This window comes from Panthera onca, chromosome B4, assembly GCF_046562875.1.
Source record: "Panthera onca isolate mPanOnc1 chromosome B4, mPanOnc1 haplotype 2, whole genome shotgun sequence".
NCBI classification, from domain to species: domain Eukaryota; kingdom Metazoa; phylum Chordata; class Mammalia; order Carnivora; family Felidae; genus Panthera; species Panthera onca.
This window is the reverse complement of record NC_138345.1, coordinates 135,969,825-135,992,004: the sequence shown is the minus strand read 5'-3', so window position 1 is coordinate 135,992,004 and position 22,180 is coordinate 135,969,825. Positions and strand designations below refer to the sequence as shown.

At 43.3% G+C, this 22,180-nt stretch overlaps 1 protein-coding gene across 9 annotated transcripts in view; it reads left to right on the top strand.

Annotated features, from left to right (window-relative positions):
* EFCAB6 (EF-hand calcium binding domain 6) overlaps positions 1 to 22,180 on the top strand; it is a 244,332-nt gene that overhangs the window by 98,445 nt on the left and 123,707 nt on the right. For 8 of the 9 annotated variants that reach the window (XM_078449363.2, XM_078449359.2, XM_078449361.2 and 5 more), the window contains 2 exons: positions 12,021 to 12,131; positions 16,606 to 16,711. In XM_078449363.2, coding sequence (XP_078305489.2) covers positions 12,021 to 12,131; positions 16,606 to 16,711 — 217 coding nt within the window. The remainder of the gene's footprint in view (positions 1 to 12,020; positions 12,132 to 16,605; positions 16,712 to 22,180) is intronic. The other variant, XM_078449362.2, reaches the window with a different exon arrangement.

Genomic DNA, 22,180 nt, shown 5'->3' with positions numbered 1-22,180 from the left:
ATCCACATAAGAGTGAAAACATATGGTATCTGTCTTTCTCTGCCTGACTTATTTCACTTAGCATCACACTCTCCAGTTCCATCCACGTTGCTACAAAAGGCCATGTTTCATTCTTTCTCATTGCCACGTAGTATTCCCTTGTGTATATAAACCACAATTTCTTTATCTGTTCGTCAGTTGATGGACATCTAGGCTCTTTACATAATTTGGCTATTGTTGAGAGTGCTGCTATAAATGGTCTTTCACTTTAGAGGGACTATTCCAACATGCCTCAGACATCTGGATCCCTAAAAATGTTACCAGAATGGCAGACCCTTAAAGTTTCTTGGGGTTTATCTTCTCCCCCTTTCTGAGGCCTCTGGGATATTTGTTATTTCCTTCTTAGTAGGTGCAGTTAATAAGATATCATCACGCAGTGGGCCAGTGTGGCGTCTATTGCACATCAGAACAATACAGAGACTTGGTAAATATCTATAGGACCCTCTGGGCAAGCCTTGCTCAGAGTTCCTTCACATTATATTATGGCAGGAAGCAGGTGAGTTGACGTAGTCCTGAGATAAGGTTGAAGGTATAGTGATCTCCCTGCCATGTAAAGGAAAACTGTTGAAAAGGGAGTTGAAAAATTAGCATTTGATATGTCCATAGCTCCATACCAGCTGCCAGGGGCTGTGTTGATTTGCATGTGTGATTGGCATCATCACTTGATTAAATTTGCAATCATCCATAATCATTTTCAAATATCCAAGTAGTTCTTGCATTGGGACACAGTGATTTGGATGGCATATGGTAGAAATCAACCCCTTGCCCTGTCTTTTACTCTTTGATGCACCCCGGGGAAGTTGTAGACTTTTTAAACTCTCTGCTGAAGAGTTGGATCTTCTACTTGGTCCTTCCTGCCATCACAGCCCCTTATTTCATGGATCAAAGAACAGATGTGAGGATTTGCAGTGACCAAGAATATTTATTTCTGTTATCTATTCTGAGTCTAGAGAAGTAACCACAGGGGGGTCTGTCACCTTACTGGACCCACTAGGACATGGACTTGGGCTTCCTCTATCCTCCACAGCCTCCAGTCTGACCCAGCAGACCATGCTGGCACTTTGGTTCTCCATGGATTATCATTAGTTCAGAGCCACTATGTAATAACCCTGAGTGGTCTAGGTATTTTCTTTCCCTTAATGCGTAGCCACTGTGGTAATTGGCTGAAGGATCTTCCGGGCACGATTTGAAGGAAGATTCTCTGGACCCTCTGGGCAAGGTTTAAAGGAAAATTCTCAGTATATGTGTATGGCTGTATTGCAGGGTTGCTCCTCAAAGGTATCCAGATGGCCCCTTAGTTAAGGGGCTCTGTATCCGTGAATTGGTTTTGGTCCATGACCTGGGGAAGAGGTCATGAATTCCCACTTTCATGACTCAATTCAGGCTTCTGCCCATCAGACCTGGAATTTTCTGTGCATTCTGTATATATCAGGCAGCACCTTAGTCTTTCCCAAGGACCTTGTGTTCAGTAAGCTAGTGCCGGAAATCCTTGTGCCCTGAAACACCCGAATGATGCCATGACTTCCTGTGGTAAGCACTGCCCAGGTGTAGCTCCAGAAGAAAGTGTCCCAGCTCCCAACGATAGGACATCTCCTAGCTGTGAGTGTGTTTCACTTAACGTCATGAATATCCGTGAGGGGAGTATGTGGGATTTCCTACATTTGCCTTGTTTGCAGAATGATGCCGCCCTAGGTGGTCATAGTGGCACTGTGCATGGGCCACCTCTGTGCTCCACTGCCAGTCAGGCCTGTCCATCTCAGGCCCCCATTCCCCTCTCCTAGACCTGTGGTTCTGATTTTCGGTATGATGGCACACTGGAATGGGGCGATAGGCTGTGCAGTGTGGAATGTGTTGCGAGTTATGTGTTAGTGACTACTAATAAAGTTAAAATATGCAAGTGACTTTGTTTTCTGGCAAAGTACAGCGGTTGTCCCTGAGCTAACACCACCTTCAGTTACTTGCATGGCCTTGTCTTTGAAGAGGGAAAGGGGCAGGTTACAGCTAATGTTAGCACGTGCCCGTACCTTGGCAGGGTGTGTGCACGCACACAACTCACACCGAGTTGGTGAGATGAACCGATTGTTGTGGGAACAGAGGGGAGAGTGAGTACTTCTGGCTGGTGAGCAGGGAGGTGGGTGGGGGCATTTGTCCAGGACACTGGCAGCAGCAGTGTGGATTGGGACTTGGCAAGGCCCTGGCTATGATCTCCTTTCGTCCACAAGACAGTTCGAGCCTGTATCTCACGTACTTTGCTTGGTCCATCAGCTTCCCTCCCTCCTCCAGAGTTTCTTTGGCTTTCTGGTGGAGTTTGATTACCTTGGCTGGTGTACTGTGTGGTCCCTTTCTCTTCAGTGACCTCTAAATCTTGACCCTGTGGTTGTCGTCCTCTCTGTGGCCTCTGGTGGGGCGCCCATAATCTCCCTTCAGAGGATCCTTAGCAATGCAGCGTTGGTGGGCTTGGGAAAGAGGATACGAAAGTCACCGAAAGGGCTTTTTCATACCAACACGTATTGTTGCATCAGAAATAAACAAACCAATGATAAATCGTGATGCATGGGGGCAAGCCTACCCCAGATGAGGCATCAGGGAAGACTTCTGGGGGAGATGGCATTTAAGACAGGTCCTTTATGAAAGCATCGGGCACAAAGAAAGGAAGTCTGCCGTGTCACACACATTCAGAGCATGCCAGTCACATTGTACTTGCTGTGGGACGAAGAGCATCCCAGGCCGACAGAGGCCGGCATGGAATGGGAACTTAATATATTTGAAGACGGGAGGAAGGAGAACAGATTAGGGGACAGAAATGAAGAGTTTAATACTAGGGGCGCCTGGGTGGCTCAGTCGGTTAATTGTTATTGCTTAACCCAGCAATAACAGTTAGAAACCTTGGGATCTACAACAACACGGATGCGTCTTAAAAACATGGTAAATGAAGGAAGCAGTCGAGCACAAAAGAGTACATGCTGTATGATTATTCCATTTACGGGAACTCCTAGAAAAGCCAAAACCGGAGTGACCGTGACAGAGAGCGATCATTGGTTGCCGGAGCTGAGGTCAGGGGAGGGGTTGGTTCCAAAGGCCGAGAGTAGAATTTTAGGGTCGTGGAGGTATTCCTTAATACTGGCTGCGGCAGTGGTTAGATAATATATACCACTGCCAAAACTCATGAAACTATACACTTAGGAATGAATTTTATTTTATGCAACTTATACTGGGGTAAAAGCAAACATTTTTAAAACACAGAAGATCGTCAAAGGACACGAATGAATCATTCACAGAGAAAGTACATAAAACTTTTAAACATGAAAAACGTGTGAGTGCAACAGCAAAGGACACGCAAATCAAAACAGCAACGAGGCACTGTGCCTTCGCCTATCAGATTGGCAAGGATCTGGAAGTGGCGGTGGGAAATGTGGCAAAAAGCCTCTCACGGACCTCCCTCATAAGAATAAATTAACACCGGGGCTCCTGGGTGGCTCAGTCGGTTGAGGGTCCGGCTTCGGCCCAGGTCATGATCTCACAGTTTGTGGGTTCGAGCCCCACGTCGGGCTTTGTGCCGACAGCTCGGAGCCTGGAGCCTGCTTCGGATTCTGTGTCTCCCTCTCTCTCTGCCCCTCTCCCGCCCATGCTCTGTCTCTCTCTCTCCTTCAAAAATAAATTTAAAAAAATTTTTAAAAAAAGAATAAATTAACACCTTTATGAAGTACATTTGAGCAATGTGTAGTGAAAACCTTAGACACGTCCACACTTTTGACTCAAGAGTTGACAAAACACGTGGCAGCCATTAAAAGTTAATTTCAAAGGTTTTTTTAATGACATAATAAATGCTCCTGATAAATACTGTGAGAAAACAGACCGTAACTGATACCTCATATGATCTCAATGATGTTAAGTATGCATGGAGTGTGCGTGCCTGTGCACACAAAGAAATTCTGGAAGGAAATATACTAAAATATCAGTAGCGGTTATCTCTGGCTGTTATAATTATGAGTAATTTATTTTTTTCTTCATGGTTTCCCCTGTTTTCCAGTTTGAGACTGTACACGTTTTATAATCAACATGAATAAACACATGAATGAAACAATTTTCAATAAATCAGCACACATTTTGCCAGAAATCACATGAGCAACCATTATCCAAAGTCACAAAGATATAGCCAAGTTTTTTCACTCTTAAAAATGTCCCGGGGCACCTGAGTGGCTCAGTCGGTGAAGCGTCTGACTTTGGCTCAGGTCATGATCTCACGGCTCGTGAGTTTGAGCCTCGCGTTGGGCCCTGTGCTGATAGCTCGGAGCCTGGAGCCTGCTTCCAATTCTGTGTCTCCCTCTCTCTCTGCCCCTCCCCTGCTCTCTCTCTCTCTCTCTCAAAAATAAACATTTTTTAAAAATGTCCCAGTGGCTCTTTTTTTTTTTTTTTTTTTTTTGCCTTAGGCAGCTCTCCCTCTGGATTTCTTTTTTAATGTTTTTATTTATTTTAAGAGAGAGAGAGAGAGAGAGAGAGAGAGAGCGAGCAGGGAAGGGGCAGAGAGAGAGGGAGAGAGAGAATCCCAAGCAGGCTGCATGCTGTCAGTGCAGAGCCCAACTCAGGGCTCCATCTCACAAACTGTGAGATCGTGACCTGAACCAAAATCAAAAGTCAGATGCTTGACCGACTCAGTGTTTGTTTACCACAATTTGTGAATCCTGTCAACAGTTAAGAGACGTTTGGGTTGTTTTCAGTTTGGGGTCATTATGCAAGATACTTCTGTGAACATTTACATACAATTCTTTGTGTGGATACATGTTTTCATTTCTCTTGGGTAAATACCTCGTAGTAAAATTGCTGGGTTGTATGAGTGTATGTTTAAATTTATAAGACACTGTCAAACCCTTTTCCAAAGTAACTCCCATTTTGTAATTCCGTCAGTGACACGGAAGAACTCCAGCTGCTCGACATCCTCATCAATGCTTAGTATTGCCAGTCTGACTTTTACCCATTCTGGTGGTGTGTAAAGGTATTTCATTCTGATTGAAAATTTTTTCTTAATGTTTATTTTTGAGACAGAGAGAGACAGAGCATGGGTGGGGGAGGGCCAGAGAGAGAGGGAGACACAGAATCGGAAGCAGGCTCCAGGCTCTAAGCTGTCAGCACAGAGCCTGACAAGGGGCTCGAACTCGTGAACCACGAGATCATGACCTATGCCGAAGTCAGACGCTTAACCAACTGAGCCACCCAGGCACTCCTCATTCTGCTTTTAATTTGCATTTCCCTGATGACTAATGATGTTGAGACTATTTTCATGTGATTATTAGCCATTCATATATATTCTTTTAGAAAGTATATGTACAAATCTTTTGCATGCTTTACTGGTTTGTTTATTTCCCTATTGATTTGCAAGTGTTCTTTGTATATTCTCAATATGGGTTTTTTTGTTAGCTACCTATTTTCACATATTTTCTCAGTGTGGCTTGCTTGTCTCTTTGTATTTTGAAGTACAAAAGTTTTTAATTTTGATAAAGCCTGTTTTATCTATTTGAAAGTTTGTTATGGGTAGTTTTTAGGGGAGATCCATTTCTGGATGGTTTTTGAGTATGGTGTGAGGTAGGGTTGGAGGTTCATTTTGTTTCTATCCAGGTATCCAGTTGTTCCAGGAGCCTTTGTTGAAAAGGCTACTATTTCTCTGATGAATTACTTTGCACCTTTGTTGGAAATCACTTGACTATATAAGTATAAGTAGGTTTCTGGACTCTAGGCTCTTCCATTAATCTATAGGATTATTCTCACATCAATACCACACTGCCTTGATTACGGTAGCTAAAGAGTTTAGTCTTGAAATTAGATTGTGCAAGTCCTCTAGACTTGTTCTTCTCTTTCACAATTGTATGACTATTCTAGGGTCTTTGTGCTTTAGAATCAGTTTGTCAATATATCAAAGGAAAAAAACCTGCTAGGATTTTAATTGCAAATACTAGCAATTGGGGAGAATTGCCACTTTAACTATATTTGGTTTTCTACTTCATGGACATGGTATAGCTTTCCACTTGTTTCGGTGTTTAATTTTCCTAGGCAATATTTTGTTGCTTATAATTCTCAAATCTTACACATGCTATGTTTATTTCTAAGTATTTTTTATTCAATCGTAAATGAATTTTTAAAATTTCATTTTCCAGCCAGCTATTCATGGCCAGTAATTAGACATACAGTGATTTTTTGTATATTTACTTAGAATACTGTGACCTTACTAAATTCACTGGCTAATTAGTTCAAATATTTTTATTGTAGATTTTCTAGTGTTTCTGAATATAATCATGTTGCCTACAAATAAAAGCAAGCTTACATCTTCCTTTGCAGTCTGTATGCCTTTTGTTTCTTTTTCTTGCTTTATTTTACTAAGTAGGACATTAAGTGCAATGCTGAGCTGAAATGGCAAAATTGGACATCTTTCTCTTGTTCTGACCTGATCTTAGGTAGAAAGCATTCCATCTTGTAACATAGTGTGATGTTAGCCATGGGTGTCCTCTAGATGCCCTTTATTAGGTTAAGGGAGTTCCTTTCTATTCCTATTTTGACGAATTCTTTTTTTATCATATGTGTTGAATTTTGCGAAATTCAAATTTCGCAATTCAATTTTCTGCATCTGTTCTGATATTATGTAATTTCCCTCCATTATTCTATTAACATAGTGAATTATATTGATCAACTTTTAGTTAAGCCAATTTACATCCTGGGATTCAATCCCACTTGGTCATAATATATAGTATCCTTTTTATATATTTAATTTTATCTGCTAAAATTTTGTTAAAAATTTTTTTGCATCTTTTTTCATGAGTGACATTTGTCTAAAGTTGCCCTTGCTTGTAAAATATTTCTCTTAGTTTGGGATCAGGTTAACATGGGAAAATCTGTTGAGAAATGTTTCCTCCCTCTCTACTTTCTGGCCAACGTTATTTATTTTCCTTAAATGTTTGATATAATTCACCTGAGAAGCCATGTAGGCCTGAATTTTTCTTTTTAGGACTGTTTTCAGATAAAAAAATTTTTAAATAGAGAATTATTCACATTTTCTATTTCTTCTTGCGTCATTTTTGGTAATTTGTGTTTTCAACACATTCCATTTCATCTTAATTGTCAAATGGGTTGACATAAAGGTATATATAATAGTCCCTCATTATCCTTTTTAAACATAACCTTTTATTTCGGAAGTTTTACATTTATATAACTATTGTGGAGATAGTGCAGAGAATTTTCACGTGCCCCACACTCAGCTTCCCCTGTTATTAACATCTTACATTGGTATGGTAGATTTTTCCCAATTGATGAACTAATATTGATGTATTATTGTTAACTAGTTAGCCTGTACTTTATTTACATCTCCTCAGTTTTCCCCTAATATCCTTTTTCTGTTCCAGGATATCACGTAGGATACATCCGCCATTACATTTAGTAGTCGTGTGTCCTTAGGCTCCTCTTGGTTCTGACAGTGGCTCAGACTTTCCTTGTTTTTTAACAACCTTGCCTGTTTTGGGGATTATTGGTCAGATATTTTACAGAATGTCCCTCAACTGGGATTTGGCTGGTTGGACTGGAGTAATGTGTTTTTGGAAGGAAGACCACAGGGGCAAAGTCCCATTCTCATTCCATCGTTTCTAGGGTATAGAGTATTAATATGACTTGCACTGTTGAGGTTGCCCTTGATCATGTGGTTTAAGGTGATGTCCTTTTTGTCAACCTATCTGTGTCTTCATATTAATTGTGCCCTTTTTTTGTGACAGCATACATTGGGGTCATAAAGAAGACCCAATTGAAGTGTTTGTTTAGTCCGTTAATATTTAAAGTGATTGTTGATATATTTGGATTTGGATCTCCCTTTTTTGTTTTTTGTTTTGTTTTCTCTTTTTCTTCCTTCTCCTCAGATATTTGGAACATTTTTTGGAATTCCATTTTAATTTTCTTATAGTCTTTTTAGTTATGCTTTTTTACATAATTTTTCATGGGGATTGTAGTGTACATATTTACCTGCTCATCGTTAGCCTGCATCCAGTTGACGCTGTATCACTTCACATAAAATGCAGAACCCGCGTGAGCATATAGGTCGCTGTCCTGCCCCACCGTGCCCTTTAGACCGTGGGTATTATATGAATTATCCATATTACAAATGCCACAAAACAATGTTATTACTGTTTCGCTTTAAAGAACTAGAAATAAATTCAGAAGATAAAAAGCCAAAACAAAATAGCCTTTTGTATTTTTTGCAGATATTTACCATTTCTGACCCTTTTCTCTTTTCTGAAGAGTCGAGGTCTCCATCTGCTATCATTTCCCAGCAGCCCGAAGAACTTCCTTTATCGAGGCACCGGTGTGCTAAAGATGGATTCCCTTAGCTTTCTTTTATTTAGAAATGTCTTCTTGTACCCTTCATTTTTGAAGGATATTTTCTTAGATGAAAAAGTCTTGGGTGAGTTCTTTTTCTCTCTTGGCCCTTCCGGATGTCGTTCCACTTCTTTCAGCTTCCATGATTTTGGATGAAAAGCCATCTGTTAAAATGTCCCCTGAATGTAATGAGTAATTTTTCTCTTGTTGCTTTCAGGATTTACTCTTTGAATTGGACTTCGTCATGTGCCTTGGCATGGCCTTTTTCATGGTATTCTACTTGGTGTTTGTTCAGCGTCTTAATCTGTAAATGGATCTCTTTAATCAAATCTGGGGACATTTTGGCCTGTCGTCTCCAAATATTCTTTTCTGCCCCATTATTTCTCTCCTCTCCTCCTGTGATTCCAATTGCGTGTATGTCAGACTTTTCTCCCTAGAATGTTCCATCTTCCTGGGTTTTTTAATATGTTCTATAATTGCAGATTCTGTCCTCAACTTTTTGAATATTAAATCACGAAGACTCTAACTTTTGTTATTTTTTTTTCGATGAGTATTGTTTCTTTCGTTTTCGCTAGGTGGTTGTCTTGGTTGGACTCAAACTTCATATTCTGTTTCTTGGGTGGCAGCTCTGACCTTAGTTCAGATCTTTTGTGTTTAGCTAAGTATTACGAGAAGGTTCTGATCATGTGAGATTCAGAGCGAGTCAGAAATGTGGTAGGACCGAGCTTGGGGAATCCCTCTCTGGCTCTTTTTCTTCCAGGATTTCCCCCTTCTCTCTAGGGGTCTTGGCTCACCTGGGTTTGGTCTTCTAGTGTTCCAGGCCATAAAGGCTACTTTTTTTTGAGGGGGGGGGGTACTGGTACCCTTGGCAACCCTCATGCTACAGCACCTAGCACCAGGCTGAAAGCATTGAACATCGTCTTCACAACTCGACTCCTCTCAGCACGGAGTCCCAACCGGAGTTGGGTTTTGCCGTCCCGACATCTGTTCACCCTGTAGTGCTTTTAGGTAACTGCTTTTGGTATTATGCCCAGAGCTTTTTGTGACTATCTGTAGGAGGATTAGTCCAGTAGGGTTGGACTCCTCCATTATTGGAAGAAGAAATCAGGTTTTAGTATTTTTATATTAATTTGTATAAGTGCTTTATGTTTTAAGAAAATCTGCAATTTGTTATGCATATTTATGTTACATAACTTTACAAGTCTGGTTTTTTTGGCCTTTTTTTGGGTGGGGGGCGTCCATCATGGTGCTTGAACTCATGACCCTGAGATCAAGAACTGAGTTGAGATCTAGAGTCAGATGCTCAACTGACTGAGCCACCCAGGCGCCTCTGGTTTTTGGCTCTTAAGTTTTATTTCAATATTTCTGGCGTACGGAACTTTTTTATGCTGATGGCATTGACTAGGGAAATTTGTGATTTCCCTTCTTAAATGTTACTTAAAAACCCATTCCTATTCAAATACCAGTTGAATATAGACCTAGATTTTCCTTTGCTAGTGGTCCTTGTTTTTACGTTTCACTTCTTCACTTATTTTGAATTTATTTTAGTATAGAGAATGGGGTGAATCTGATATTTTTCCCAAATATCTAATCTGATATTTTTCCCAAAGAGCGAGTAATTTCCTACACATAGCATATGAAGCTGATTGCATTTAACAGTAGACCCAGTGTTTCCATTATAGGAAATTAATTTCTAACCTGCTGAAATCTAAGGTGGAAATATATAGTGTTAACAAACTCTATCCAGGTTGTGGGCAATGTGAGGAAGGAAGGCCAAGAATAAAAGGCGGAACTTTGTTTTGTATGTGAACAGAAAGGCATTAGACCACTGTCGCAGTCTCCTTCTTAGATGTTGTCATGTATACACAATGAAAATCAATCCATCAGTATCTCCCGTTCTCATGAAAACATCTATGGTCCTAATAGCAGAAGCATAAATAATAACCATTTATCAAGCATCGGGTGCTATAATCATAACATGACCCAGGTGCTATGCAAGTGTTAAATGCTAATAATACTAATTCTTAGTGATAAATGCTCATAATATTAATCCTTAGTGACAGATGCTAATAATACTAATCCTTCATGATAAATGCTATAAAGGAAGGAGGCAGAGTGCTATGGGGCAGGCTGACAGGGCAAAGAGCCCTGGTTATGGACATCGGAGAAGGCTTCCCTGAGAAAGTCATGATTAAGTTGAGCTCGAAAGAGGAGTAGAATTAAGAACGGGACGTACGATGAGGAGTGTGGCATTTGTCAAAGGAAGCAGCAAATATAAGGGACCTTGGGCAAGGAAGAGCATAACCTTGAATGAAGGGCCACGCAACTCCGTGTGTGTTTGCGTGTGCACACATGCACGCTGGTACTTTCTCACGTGGCCCGCGTCTGATCCACCCGAGACCAGTTTCCTTACAGCCACTAGTTTTGGCCGTCAAAACAGGGAAGTCTGTCTTGTGGCATTCCCCACTTTTGCATCTCGTATCTGCCGTTGAAGAATCTTAGCCCAAATTCTTTTCGTCCCCCCCGCCCCGCCCCGTTATGGAAGCGTGGGTGATGCTTAGCGGCTGGGTCACATAGACAGTAGGGTGGCGTGTGTGATGGGACACCTGCTGGTGATCCAATACTGCAGTGGGGGCTTTTCGATCTAGTAGCTTTAATCCTTAGAGCAACCCTCCCCGAGGAGGACATTATGCTCATTTTATAGATGAGAAAAATAGAGCATCAGAATAGTGAGCAACGTGTCGGAGGCCACACGGGTAGGGAGTGAAGGAGCCAGGACCGGCTGTCGGGTGTGTCTGCGTTCCCGTCAGGCGGCCCCCGCTGGCACCTTGCCTTTCCGAAACCCCTGGGCCCGAGTCACGGGGCCACGCTGGCTTTGGTAGTTTCCTTTTCAACAATTTTCCGGTTACTCGTTCCCGCTGTGATTTCGCATCTGTACTTGTTTTCAGTTGCTGCCGTGACAAAGCAGCACGAGCCGAGTGGAGAAATGCAGAGTCCGTTTCTCGCCTTTGCGGCCTCCTAGAGGCGCCTGCTTCCTGGGCACGCGGCCCTTCCTGCATCTCCAGTCACCTCCTTGGCCCTTCTCCTGTCCTCACGTCTTTTTCTGGCTACAGCTCGGAGAAACTCTCTGATATGGAGAACTCCTGTGATAAGATCGGCCCACCGGATCCCTGGTTAGCCTGGGTACCGTCCCGTCTCTGCACCTGTGCCTTAATCACATCTGCACAGTCCCTTTTTGCCACCTGAGACCACACTCACAGATCCCGGGGATTAGGAAGTGGGTGCGTCCCGGGCCTTTACTCTGCCTCCCGCGGTGACTGAACTCTCCAAATAGTGACTTTGAAAGAATTATCTCATGAACATGAGAATCAAATTCCTTTGTTTCTTCCTTCAACTGTATGCTACCTACCGCTAAGGGAATACAGGAACAAGGAGCTGTAGCGTCAGTTTGGTTTTCCTTGCTTTTTTAAAAGTCAATTGGCAGTACTATTTTACTAAATTATCTTGTTTGTTTGCCTTAGATTTGAAACTTCACCTAAATTCATTGCTGCACTCTTCAATATTAAACATCTGATCCATGAAACATTATAGGAAAAATATTTAAAGTAATATTTTTACTTTTTTAAATCCAGATTTGGACTTAAAACCACCGCTAGAGTCAATTGGAAACAATTTCTAACCTCATTTTATGAGTCCCAGTGGTTGGAAGTCAACAACACAGTTCCCCCGACCAAAAGAAACAGGTATGTGGGAAAACAAAAACAAAAACAGAAGAACCAAATTTCAGTTACACCTATTATAATCTATGAGAATATCTGCATGACTTTTTCTTCAGGTTTTGAATGAGAAATTAGTCTTCATGGGATAATTATGAACTTGACATAGCGATTTACCATTCATCAACTGTTTCCCACACAGGCATTCTTATTTCAGATGGCCTTAAACTATAAGATGGGTATAATTATTATTCCAGTTTCTAGATGAAAACCTGAGACTGTAAGGGTCTTAACTAGACCTGCCACTTAGTGAGCGCGGTGGAGGCAGAAATGGAGACTGAGTTTTGGACGTGCGCACATCAACGCCGCCAGCGTCACACTGAGCTTTGCGTGTGTTCTTGGGAAATTGTGTAGAAGCATGTTGTGTTAAGTGTTACACAGAAAGGAACAATCCACATTCATTTGTCTCCTGACCACGATGCGTGGTGCAGTTATCGTGGGTCAGGGGGATTTTTTGCCCCGAGCGCCATTATTTCTGTTTTCATTCTAACGTCTATTACAACTTCAGATTTACGTATCACGTAAATTGTGATGGGGCCGAAAATGTAAAACAAGCACTTAATAATATGACATTTTAAAGTTTAGGCTTTGGCTCTAAGAACTATTTTGTTTACGTGAATGTGTATCCTGTATTGATCGCCCTATATAAATTTTAAGGGAAAAAAACAGGCTTTATAACCTCGGCACGTTCATCGAAAGCACTATGCTCTGTTGTAAAGTAAAATATGAGAAAAATAGAGCATCAGAATAGTGAGCAACATGTCGGAGGCCACACAAGTAAGGAGTGAAGGAGCCAGGACCTGCTGTCTGGTGTGTCTGCATTCCCGTCAGGCGGCCCCTGCTGGCATCTTGCCTTTCCGAACCCCTGGGCCCGAGTCATGGGGCCACAGAGTTAATTCCCATTTCACCAGGTCCGCTCTGTGTCTCAGGGATTTATGAATATTTGATGAACTGCCCTGGTTACTGGCCTTCCAGGTATTTAGAGCTCCCACCCCACCCCTCCACCCCCCACCCCGTTCCTGGGATGCAACTCCGTGAGCCTATTTCTTAAGTGAAGTTACTTCTGTTTTTTTTGCGATTTTCTTAACTGAAAGATAGGAAAGAATTAAAATGTGAGTTTCATTTACTTTAAAACAGTGATTCTCAGGGCATCTGGGTGACTCGATTGGTTAAGTGTCTGACACACCTCTTGATTTCGGCTCGGGTCACTATCTCACGGTCACGGGATCAAGCCCCACATCACGTTCTGCGCTGACAGTGAAGAATCTGCTTGGGATGTGCTCTCTCTCTCTCTCTGTCTCCCTGCTTCTCTCTCTCAACATAAATAAAGTTTAAATAGTGATTCTCGACTAGGGGCAATCCCAGCCACCCAGAGACGTTTTTGGTTGTCACAGCTGGGGTGGGGGCGCTAATGATATCTAGTGGGCGGTGGCCAGGTTTGCTCTAAACATCCCACAGTGCCTAGCACGGTACCCCCTGTCCCACCCCCAACACACACCAGAGAACTACTGGGCCCCCTCGTCGGTGGTACTGTATACGGTGATGATTATTGCAGAAGTATCCATTCATTCCTGTGCCAGTGATCTTTCGAAAAACCAGGTTGCAGTCGTCACATGAGCAACCAGACTCGGGAATTCTGCCACTTTATATATTTCTTAAAAAAAATTTTTTTTAGTGTTTATTTTTGAGAGAGAGACAGAGCGCGAGCTGGGGAGGGGCAGAAAGAGAGGGAGACGCAGACTCCGAAGCAGGCTCCGGGCTCCGAGCCGTCCGTACAGAGCCCGACGTGGGGCTCGGACCCACGAAGCGCGAGATCATGACCTGAGCCGAAGTCGGACGCCCAACCGACCGAGCCACCGGGGCGCCCCTACTGTATATATTTCTTAGAAATGGTCGTAGGTGTGTGTGTGTTTCTGTGTTTTTGTACAGCTGGAGAAAGCTAAGATGGCTGTAGATGCAGCAGTAAACCCCCTGCCCCAAACGGATGTGAGAATTGTTGAGCTGATTCGCTCTCATTTTTTTTTTTTTTTAACTTAGAAAGAGGGAAAGAGCACAAGTGGGGGGAGAAGGGCAAAGAGAGAGGGAGAATCTTTTTTCTTATTTATTTGTTTGTTTATTTATTTGTTTGTTTATTTATCTATTTATTTATCTATTTATTTATTTATTTATTTATCTATTTATTTATTTATTTATTCTCAAGTTAGCTAACATACAGTGTGGTCTTGGCTTCAGGAGAAGAACCCAGTGACCCATCTGTTACACACAACACCAGTGCTCGGCCCGACAAGTGCCCTCCTTCATGCCCGTCACCCGTTGAACCTGTCTCCCTCACCCCAGCCCACCCCCATCAACCCTCAGTTTGTTCTCTGTATTTAAGAGCCTCTTGTGGTTTGCCTTCCTCTCTGTTTTTATCTTACTTTTCCTTTCCTTCTCCTATGGTCGTCTGCTGAGTTTTTCAAATGCCACGTATGAGTGAAATCATATGATATCAGTCTTTCTCTGACTGACCTGTTTCACTGAGCATGATATCCTTCAGTTCCACCCACGTTGTTGCAAATGGCAAGATTTCATTCTTTTTCACCACCGAGTAATATTCCGTTGAACATGTATACCGTGTCTTCTTTATCCATTCATCAGCTGATGGACATTTGGGCTCTTTCCATAGTTTGGCTATTGTTGAAAGTGCGTCTGTAAACATTGGGGTGCCCGTGCCCCTTCAAATCGGCATTTTTGTATCCTTTGGATAAATTCCTAGTAGTGCAATGATTGGGTCACAGGGTAGTTCTATTTTGAATTTTTTGAGGAACCCCCATACTGTTTTCCAGAGTGGCTGCACCAGTTCACCTTCATACCAACGGTACGAAAGGGTTCCTCTTTCTCCACATCCTCGCCAACATCTATCTATTAGTTTTAGCTATTCTGACTGGCGTGAGGTGGTATCTCATTGTGGTTTTGATCTGTATTCTCCTGTTGCTGAGTGACGTCGAACATTTTTTCATGCGTCTGTTAGCCATCTAGATGTCTTCTTTGGAAAAGTGTCTCTTCATGTCTTTTGCCCATTTCTTCACTGGATTATTTGTTTTTTGGGTGTTGAGTTTGATAAGTTCTTTATAGATTTTGGATACTAACCCTTTATCTGACATGTCATTTGCAAATATCTTCTCCCATTCCATTGGCTGCCTTTCAGTTTGTTGATTGTTTCCTTTGCTGTGCAGAAGCTTTTTATCTTGATGAGGTCCCAATAGTTCATTTTTGCTTTTATTTCCCTTGCCTCTGGAGACATGTCAAATATGAAGTTGCTGTGGCCGAGGTCAAAGAGGTTGCTGCCTGTTTTCTCGTGTAGGATTTTGATGGTTTGCTGTCTCACGTTTAAGTCTTTTATCCATTTTGAATTTATTTTTGTGGATGGTGTAATCAAGTGGTCCAGGTTCATTCTTCTGCATGTCGCTGTCCAGTTTTCCCAGGCCATTTGCTAAAGAGACTGTCTTTTTTCCATTGGATACTCTTTCCTGCTTTGTTGAAGATGAGTTGACCATACATTTGTGAGTCCATTTCTGGGTTCTCTATTCTGTTCCCTTGATCTATGTGTCTGCTAAGCAGCCTCCATGCTCACACAGAGCCCCCAGCTCAGGGTTCAATCCCACGACCCCGGGATTGTGACCTGAGCCAAAATCAAGAGTTGGTCACTTAACTGACTGAGCTACCCAGGCGCCCCTCATTCTTTTTTTAGTGGGAAACATCATCCCGTCTAACTGAACATTGAAAAGCAGAGGCTGACAGGGGTATCTGTAGATTTGTATTATGAGATTCTGCAACCCCCTTCTGATCAGAGTCCAGGGTGAAGTTGGCTTTGATTTCTGAGTGGGGTGGTCATAGGCCTTCAGGAACACACGTCCAGACTGATGGACCTGCGCTCAGGGGACGGTTGCGAGAGGCAAGAAAGGGAGAGGAGAGGGCTCTGATGATGTCGGTGGCCGTGGCCATTGTCAACAGGGAGGGGGACGTTGTTAAGGTTGACATTCCCACCGTTTTAACACGGGAAGCGTGTGCCCTCACTTACCGTGTGGGTGAGTGTGCCTCGACGCGCTCCCCCTATACACAGGGAGGTGACAGTCTCAGCAGTGATCGTGATCTCTTTCCTGGCCTCTTTTGAGACCAGGGGCACAGACTGGTGAGACAGCTAGCCACGGTTAGCTGGCATGGGAAATGGAGAATGATGGGGCATCCCCACTGTCTCCCGTATCAGGTACCGCACTGCCTGAGCGACCAGTGGGCCCACACGTAAGCACAGTACACTTTCAGGAAGAAAAGCCATCCACTAATAAAGCATCGTGATGGTTGTAAGGTGCTTTTTTTTTTTTTTTTTTTTTTTTTTGCATTAAGGAAGAACAGAGTTCAAGAGCGTAACCTTATTCCTGTTTTTCTCTTCATCCTCTTGTAGCATCACTTCTAAAAATCAATCTTGCGAGGAAAACATTATCCCCAAGTTATCTAGACACGAGGGTCACTCTGCGTCACTGAAGAAAGCACTACTGAACGCCAAGACCGTAAGATCTCGAACCCCTTCCCTGGTGAAAACCTCACTGTTTCTCAGAACGAGAACACTCAGACCCAGGCTAACAAAAACTGTATTTTCATCGATTTACCCAACCGACACACATGTTCTGAGCTCCTGCTGTAAGCTAGCAATTGTCCCGAGTGCTTAGGGATATAACCTCACTCCTGACCTCAGGAGCTGGCTGGGATTGGGAGGTCAGATAACATAAAATGTCCTGCACCGAGGTGAGGGAGATGCCAGGGGGTGAGAAGAACGCATGGCAAGGTCGCTGAGGGTGCACTGTCTGCTCAGCACTCACTGCCTAACGAGTAAGCCGGACCTGCTGAGCCTTCCTCACCCCAGCCCGGAGGGTGTGGGTTCATAACGACGTGTGGCTCATCACAGGAACGTTTTCTTCGTTCTAAAGAGCCTATTTAATGGTTTAATTATGCTGCGGAAGGAGGCCAATTCATGAGTTTGTAACTTGCTTTAAATACTAGCTCCTGTCCCACCTTAATGTGTATTTAGAAAGCAGCACTTGGATACTTTGGAAACATGCAACATTTCCCCAAGTTGGCTGCTGACCAAGCACATTCAACAGCCGAATCCAGTAAATATGGAGGAGTCCAGTGACTTGCTTTGCCTCAGACTCAGATCTGACTGTGTGCAGAAGAGGAGACACTTGGCCTCGGCGCGAGCCTTCCTGCAGGGCGGCTGTAGGGCAGCGTTCTGGGGAGGAGGCCACGTGGCCTGGAGGCGGACCTCAAGGTTCAGAGGTTTGCTGTCTGTACTGGAGACTGTGGTTCCTCGTCTCCGTTGATCTAGAATGCCGTTGCTTATGGTTTCTGAGCCTAGTGTAGACGCAGAGATTTGGGGTTCTGTTTTCCTGGGGGAGGGGAGCATTTTAGCTGGCCTGCCTGTTCTAAGTAATCTTCAGAACTAGATGACCTGGTCTCCTACACTGAGTGAACGATGATAATGCGTGCTTACGACGTGCCGGGGACGGTCTCCTGTGACTTACCCGTCTTCACTCGCTTCCGCCTCTCCACACCTCTGTGAGGTAGACACTATCACGATCTCCGTTTAAGCCTTTGCCCTCCTCTGCTGAGGAAAGGGAACGGCAGTGTTAAGTATCCGGCCTGAGGCTCCCAGCTCGTGAGTGGCGGAGCTTGACTCAAACCAGCTGCTCCAGAGGGAGGCCCACTGCAGCCTTGGGCAGAGCCGCCTGTGAGTGTGTCGGCTGGGCCTCCTCTCGGACGCAAGTGAAGGCTTTTGTGTGTTTACCCGCCTCAGCGCCTAGTGGTCCATTGACGTAATTTAATTAAAAATAGGGAAATCTCATCTCCGTTAATGGAGGGCTGTAATAACGCCAGCCGCTCCAAATACGGGACTATTTAGCGGTCATTGATGTGCTGTTTCACAAACAGAACCGATCAACGAACACGCAGGGGTGAGGAATCGAGTGCCTGCCCCACGCTGGGCCGTGCGTGCCGTGGGCCCTGGCGCCGAACGCACAGATGAGTGACGCAAAGGCCCGGCCAATGATGAGCTCACACTCTGGAGTGACACATGACAGCAGTGAGCGTCCGATGCTTAGAGTTGCCGGATGCCAAGTGGGATTTCCGACCCCCCCCCCCCCCCCCCGACCCCCGACCGCCGACCGCCATTTGCCGTGGTCTTGGGCACGCTCTGGAACCCGGAAGGAGGCAGGCAGAGGGAGAGAGCCAGGAGTAGGCAGGAGAGGGCATTTTTGCCTGGCTGCAGAGGACAGCGGTGGGAAGCACGTCCCTCTCCTGCTGTAGAGAGGGATGCAGAATTGTTACAGAAAGAAAGGCAGCTTTACGTCTGCTCCGACTCATGCCTCCCAAGTAGCTATGTGTGCTCTTTCCACACACCACCACCTTCCCTCTGAGTGACCCAGTCACCTCGGTCACTTATATTGAAACCTGGCGTGGCTCACTTTCTGTCACCCAAAAACTATTTGTGCCCTACGTGTTTATCCACCCTTCTTTTCAGTGTTGTTTGCAGCCCACGTGATTTTCTCGGTAGAAAGTCCAAAAGAATCTTCCAGAACATACTAGAATTAATAACAGAAGTTAGAAGGTCAGTGTTCAAAGATCAATAGTATTTCTATAAGCTGCAGTAATCAATTAGAAAAGTAAACTTTAAAATATCATTTCTAATAATTTTATTTAAAAAAATCAAATGCCTAGAAACATAACCTAACAAAAAAAAAAAAATGAAAATTCTCTACATTGAAGACTACAAAGATTGATTATAGAAATAATAACAAGTCCTTCACAAACCTCCAGTAAATATCAGAGGAAGGAATGCCTCCCAATTCATTCTCTGAGGCCGATGCCACTTTAATACTAAAGCCAAAGAGATCACAAGAAAACGAACAACCAATATCCTTCATGAATATTGTTGTAGAAATTCTCAGCAAGACATAAGTAAACCAAATCCAGCAACACAAACAAAAGATTAAATGCTATGACCATGTGGGATTTATCCCGGGATTGCAGGCTTGGTTCGACTTCCAAAAAATCAATTAATATAGGACACAGTGTTAATAGAATTAAAGAAAAAAAACCCACACGATCGTCTTGAAAGATGCAGAAAAAGGATTTGCAGAATCCAGCCCTGTTTCGTGATAACTTTCAACAGACCAAGAGCAGGGAAATTCCTTAAACAGATGAAGGGCATCTAAAACGAACCCATAGCTAACAGCACATTTGATGGTAAGTGACTGAATACTTTCCCCCAGGATGATGAAAAACACAAAATGTCAACTTTTGCTACTTCTCTGCAACATTGTACTGAAGTTCTAGACAGTGCAATCCTGGAAGAAAAGAAATAGAAGGCATCCAGATTGGAGAGGAAGAAGTAAAACTGCCCTTACTTACAGACAACACAGTGGACACACACAGACTTCTACAAATAACAAGTGTGTTCATCAAGGTTGTAGAATATAAGACCAATATACCCAAATCAGTTACATTTCCATCGACTAGCAATGAACAATCTGAAAAGGAACTTCAGAAAGCAGTGCCACTCACAATAGCATCAACAAGTATAAAATACCTAGTAGTAAATGTAACAAAAGTGCCAGACTTGTACACTGCAAATTACAAAACACTATTAAAAGAAATTAAATAAAATGTAAATTAATGAAGAAACATTCCACAGTCATGGATTGGAAGATTCGATAGTATCAAGATGGCAGTTCTCTCCAAATTGATCTATAGATTCAACAGTTCAATGCAAACCCTGTTGAAATGCCAACTATCTATTTTTTTAATGTTTATTTATTTTTGAGAGAGAGAGAGAGAGAGAGAGAGAGAGCGAGCGCATAAGCAGGAGAGGGGCAGAGAAAGAGGGAGACACAGAATCCAAAGCAGGCTCCAGGCTCTGAGCTGTCAGCCCAGACCCCAACGTGGGGCACGAACTCACGAACCTTTGAGATCATGACCTGAGCCAAAGTCAGATGCTCAACTGACTGAGCCACCCAGGCACCCCAATTTTTTTTCAACTGTCTTTTTTTTTTTTTTGCAGAAATTAAAAATCGATTTTAAAATTCATATGGAAATGAAAAGATTGCCAAATAGCCAAAACCAATCTTGGAAAAAAAGAACCAAGTTAGAGCACTTTGGGATCTTAGTACAGAGCTATGGCGTCAGAACAGTGTGGCAGTGGCAGGAGGATAGACAGATTGCTCAATGGAACAGAACCGAGAGTCCAGAAATAGACCTTAATGTTTATGGTCAATCCATCTTTGACAAGATCAGTGGGTGAGAGGATCATCTTTCCAACAAATGGTCCTGAGACTGTTGGATAGCCATATGCAAAAAAGAGGAACTGCCTTACCCCATACACAACTAAAAATGGACCATAAACCTAAATATAAGAGTTAAAATGACAAAACTCTTAGAAGAAGGCATGTGCGTAAATCTTTGTGACCTGTGTTGGGCAAGTATTTCTTAGGACACTAAAAGCATGATCCATAAAGGGGGAAAAAACCCCATAAGCTGGAATCATCACAATTAAAAAATTGTGCTCCAAATGATACCATTAAGTCACATTCTGGGAGAAAATAAATGCAAATTATATATTGGGTAAGGGACTTGCATGGAGACTATGTAAGAACTCTTCGAACTCAGTAAGAGGACAACCCAATGTAAAAAATGGGCAAAATATCTGAATAGACATTTCATCAAAGAAGATACACGAGGGGCACCTGGGGGGCTCAGCCAGTTGAGTGTCCAGCTTCGGCTCAGGTCACGATCTCGTGGTTCATGAGTTCGAGCCCCACGTCAGGCTCTGTGCTGACAGCTCGGAGCCTGAAGCCTGCTTCAGATTCTGTGTCTCCCTCTCTCTCTGCCCCTCCCCCACTCACACTCTGTCTTTCTCTCTCTCTCTGTCTCAAAACTAAACATTAAAAAATTTAAAAAAAAAAGGGCGCCTGGGTGGCTCAGTCAGTAAAGCGGCCGACTTCGGCTCAGGTCATGATCTCGCGGTCCATGAGTTCGAGCCCCGTGTCGGGCTCTGTGCGGACAGCTCAGAGCCTGGAGCCTGTTTCGGATGCTGTGTCTCCCTCTCTCTGACCCTCCCCCGTTCATGCTCTGTCTCTCTCTGTCTCAAAAATAAATAAACGTTAAAAAAAATTAAAAAAAAAAAGAAGACATATGAATGGCCAATGAGCACGTGAAAAGATGGTCAACATCCTTAGACACCAGGGATGCGAGTCAGAAGCATGCTCGTGCACCAGTTGCCAGTTTATGGTGACGACGAAGTCACAAAGGCAGCAGTCAGTGGACCACGTCAGGGACGTGGACATGGAATTTACTCTCCTACTAGTGGAAATAGAAAATGGTACAGCTGCCGTTGAAACAACATGGTCGTTTCTTTAAAATTTAAACAGAAATTTACCACCTGACCCAGCAATTCCACTCGCAGGTAGCTGCCCAAGGGAAGTAAAAACATTTTGTCCACACGAAGACTTGTGTGCAGATGTTCGTACCCACGTTATTCATAATCTCCAAACGAGGCGATCCAAGTGTTTATCTGCTTGCGGTAAGAGAAACAAAATGTGGCATATCCATACAGTGGAATAATAACAAGGATGAAAAGGAACGAAGTACCGATCCATGGCGCATCCTGGATTGAACCGCGAAAATGTTATGGCAGGTGATAGAAGCCAGATGCAGAATGCATACTGATGCATAAACTGTATGCTTCTGTATACACGAAATATCCAGACCAAAGCAAACACCGAGAGACAACAAATAGATCGGTTGCCTTGGGTTGGGGACGGAAGTGAGGAGCGGCTGTGAGTAGACTCGAGGTTTCTCTTGTGACGGAAATGTTCCGGAACCAGATGGTGGTTGATGGTTGCACAATGCTATACGCTTACTGAAAACCATAATTGTCCTACTTGGACAATAAATAGTTGATTGTCACTCCCAAGCTAAAAAGTAAG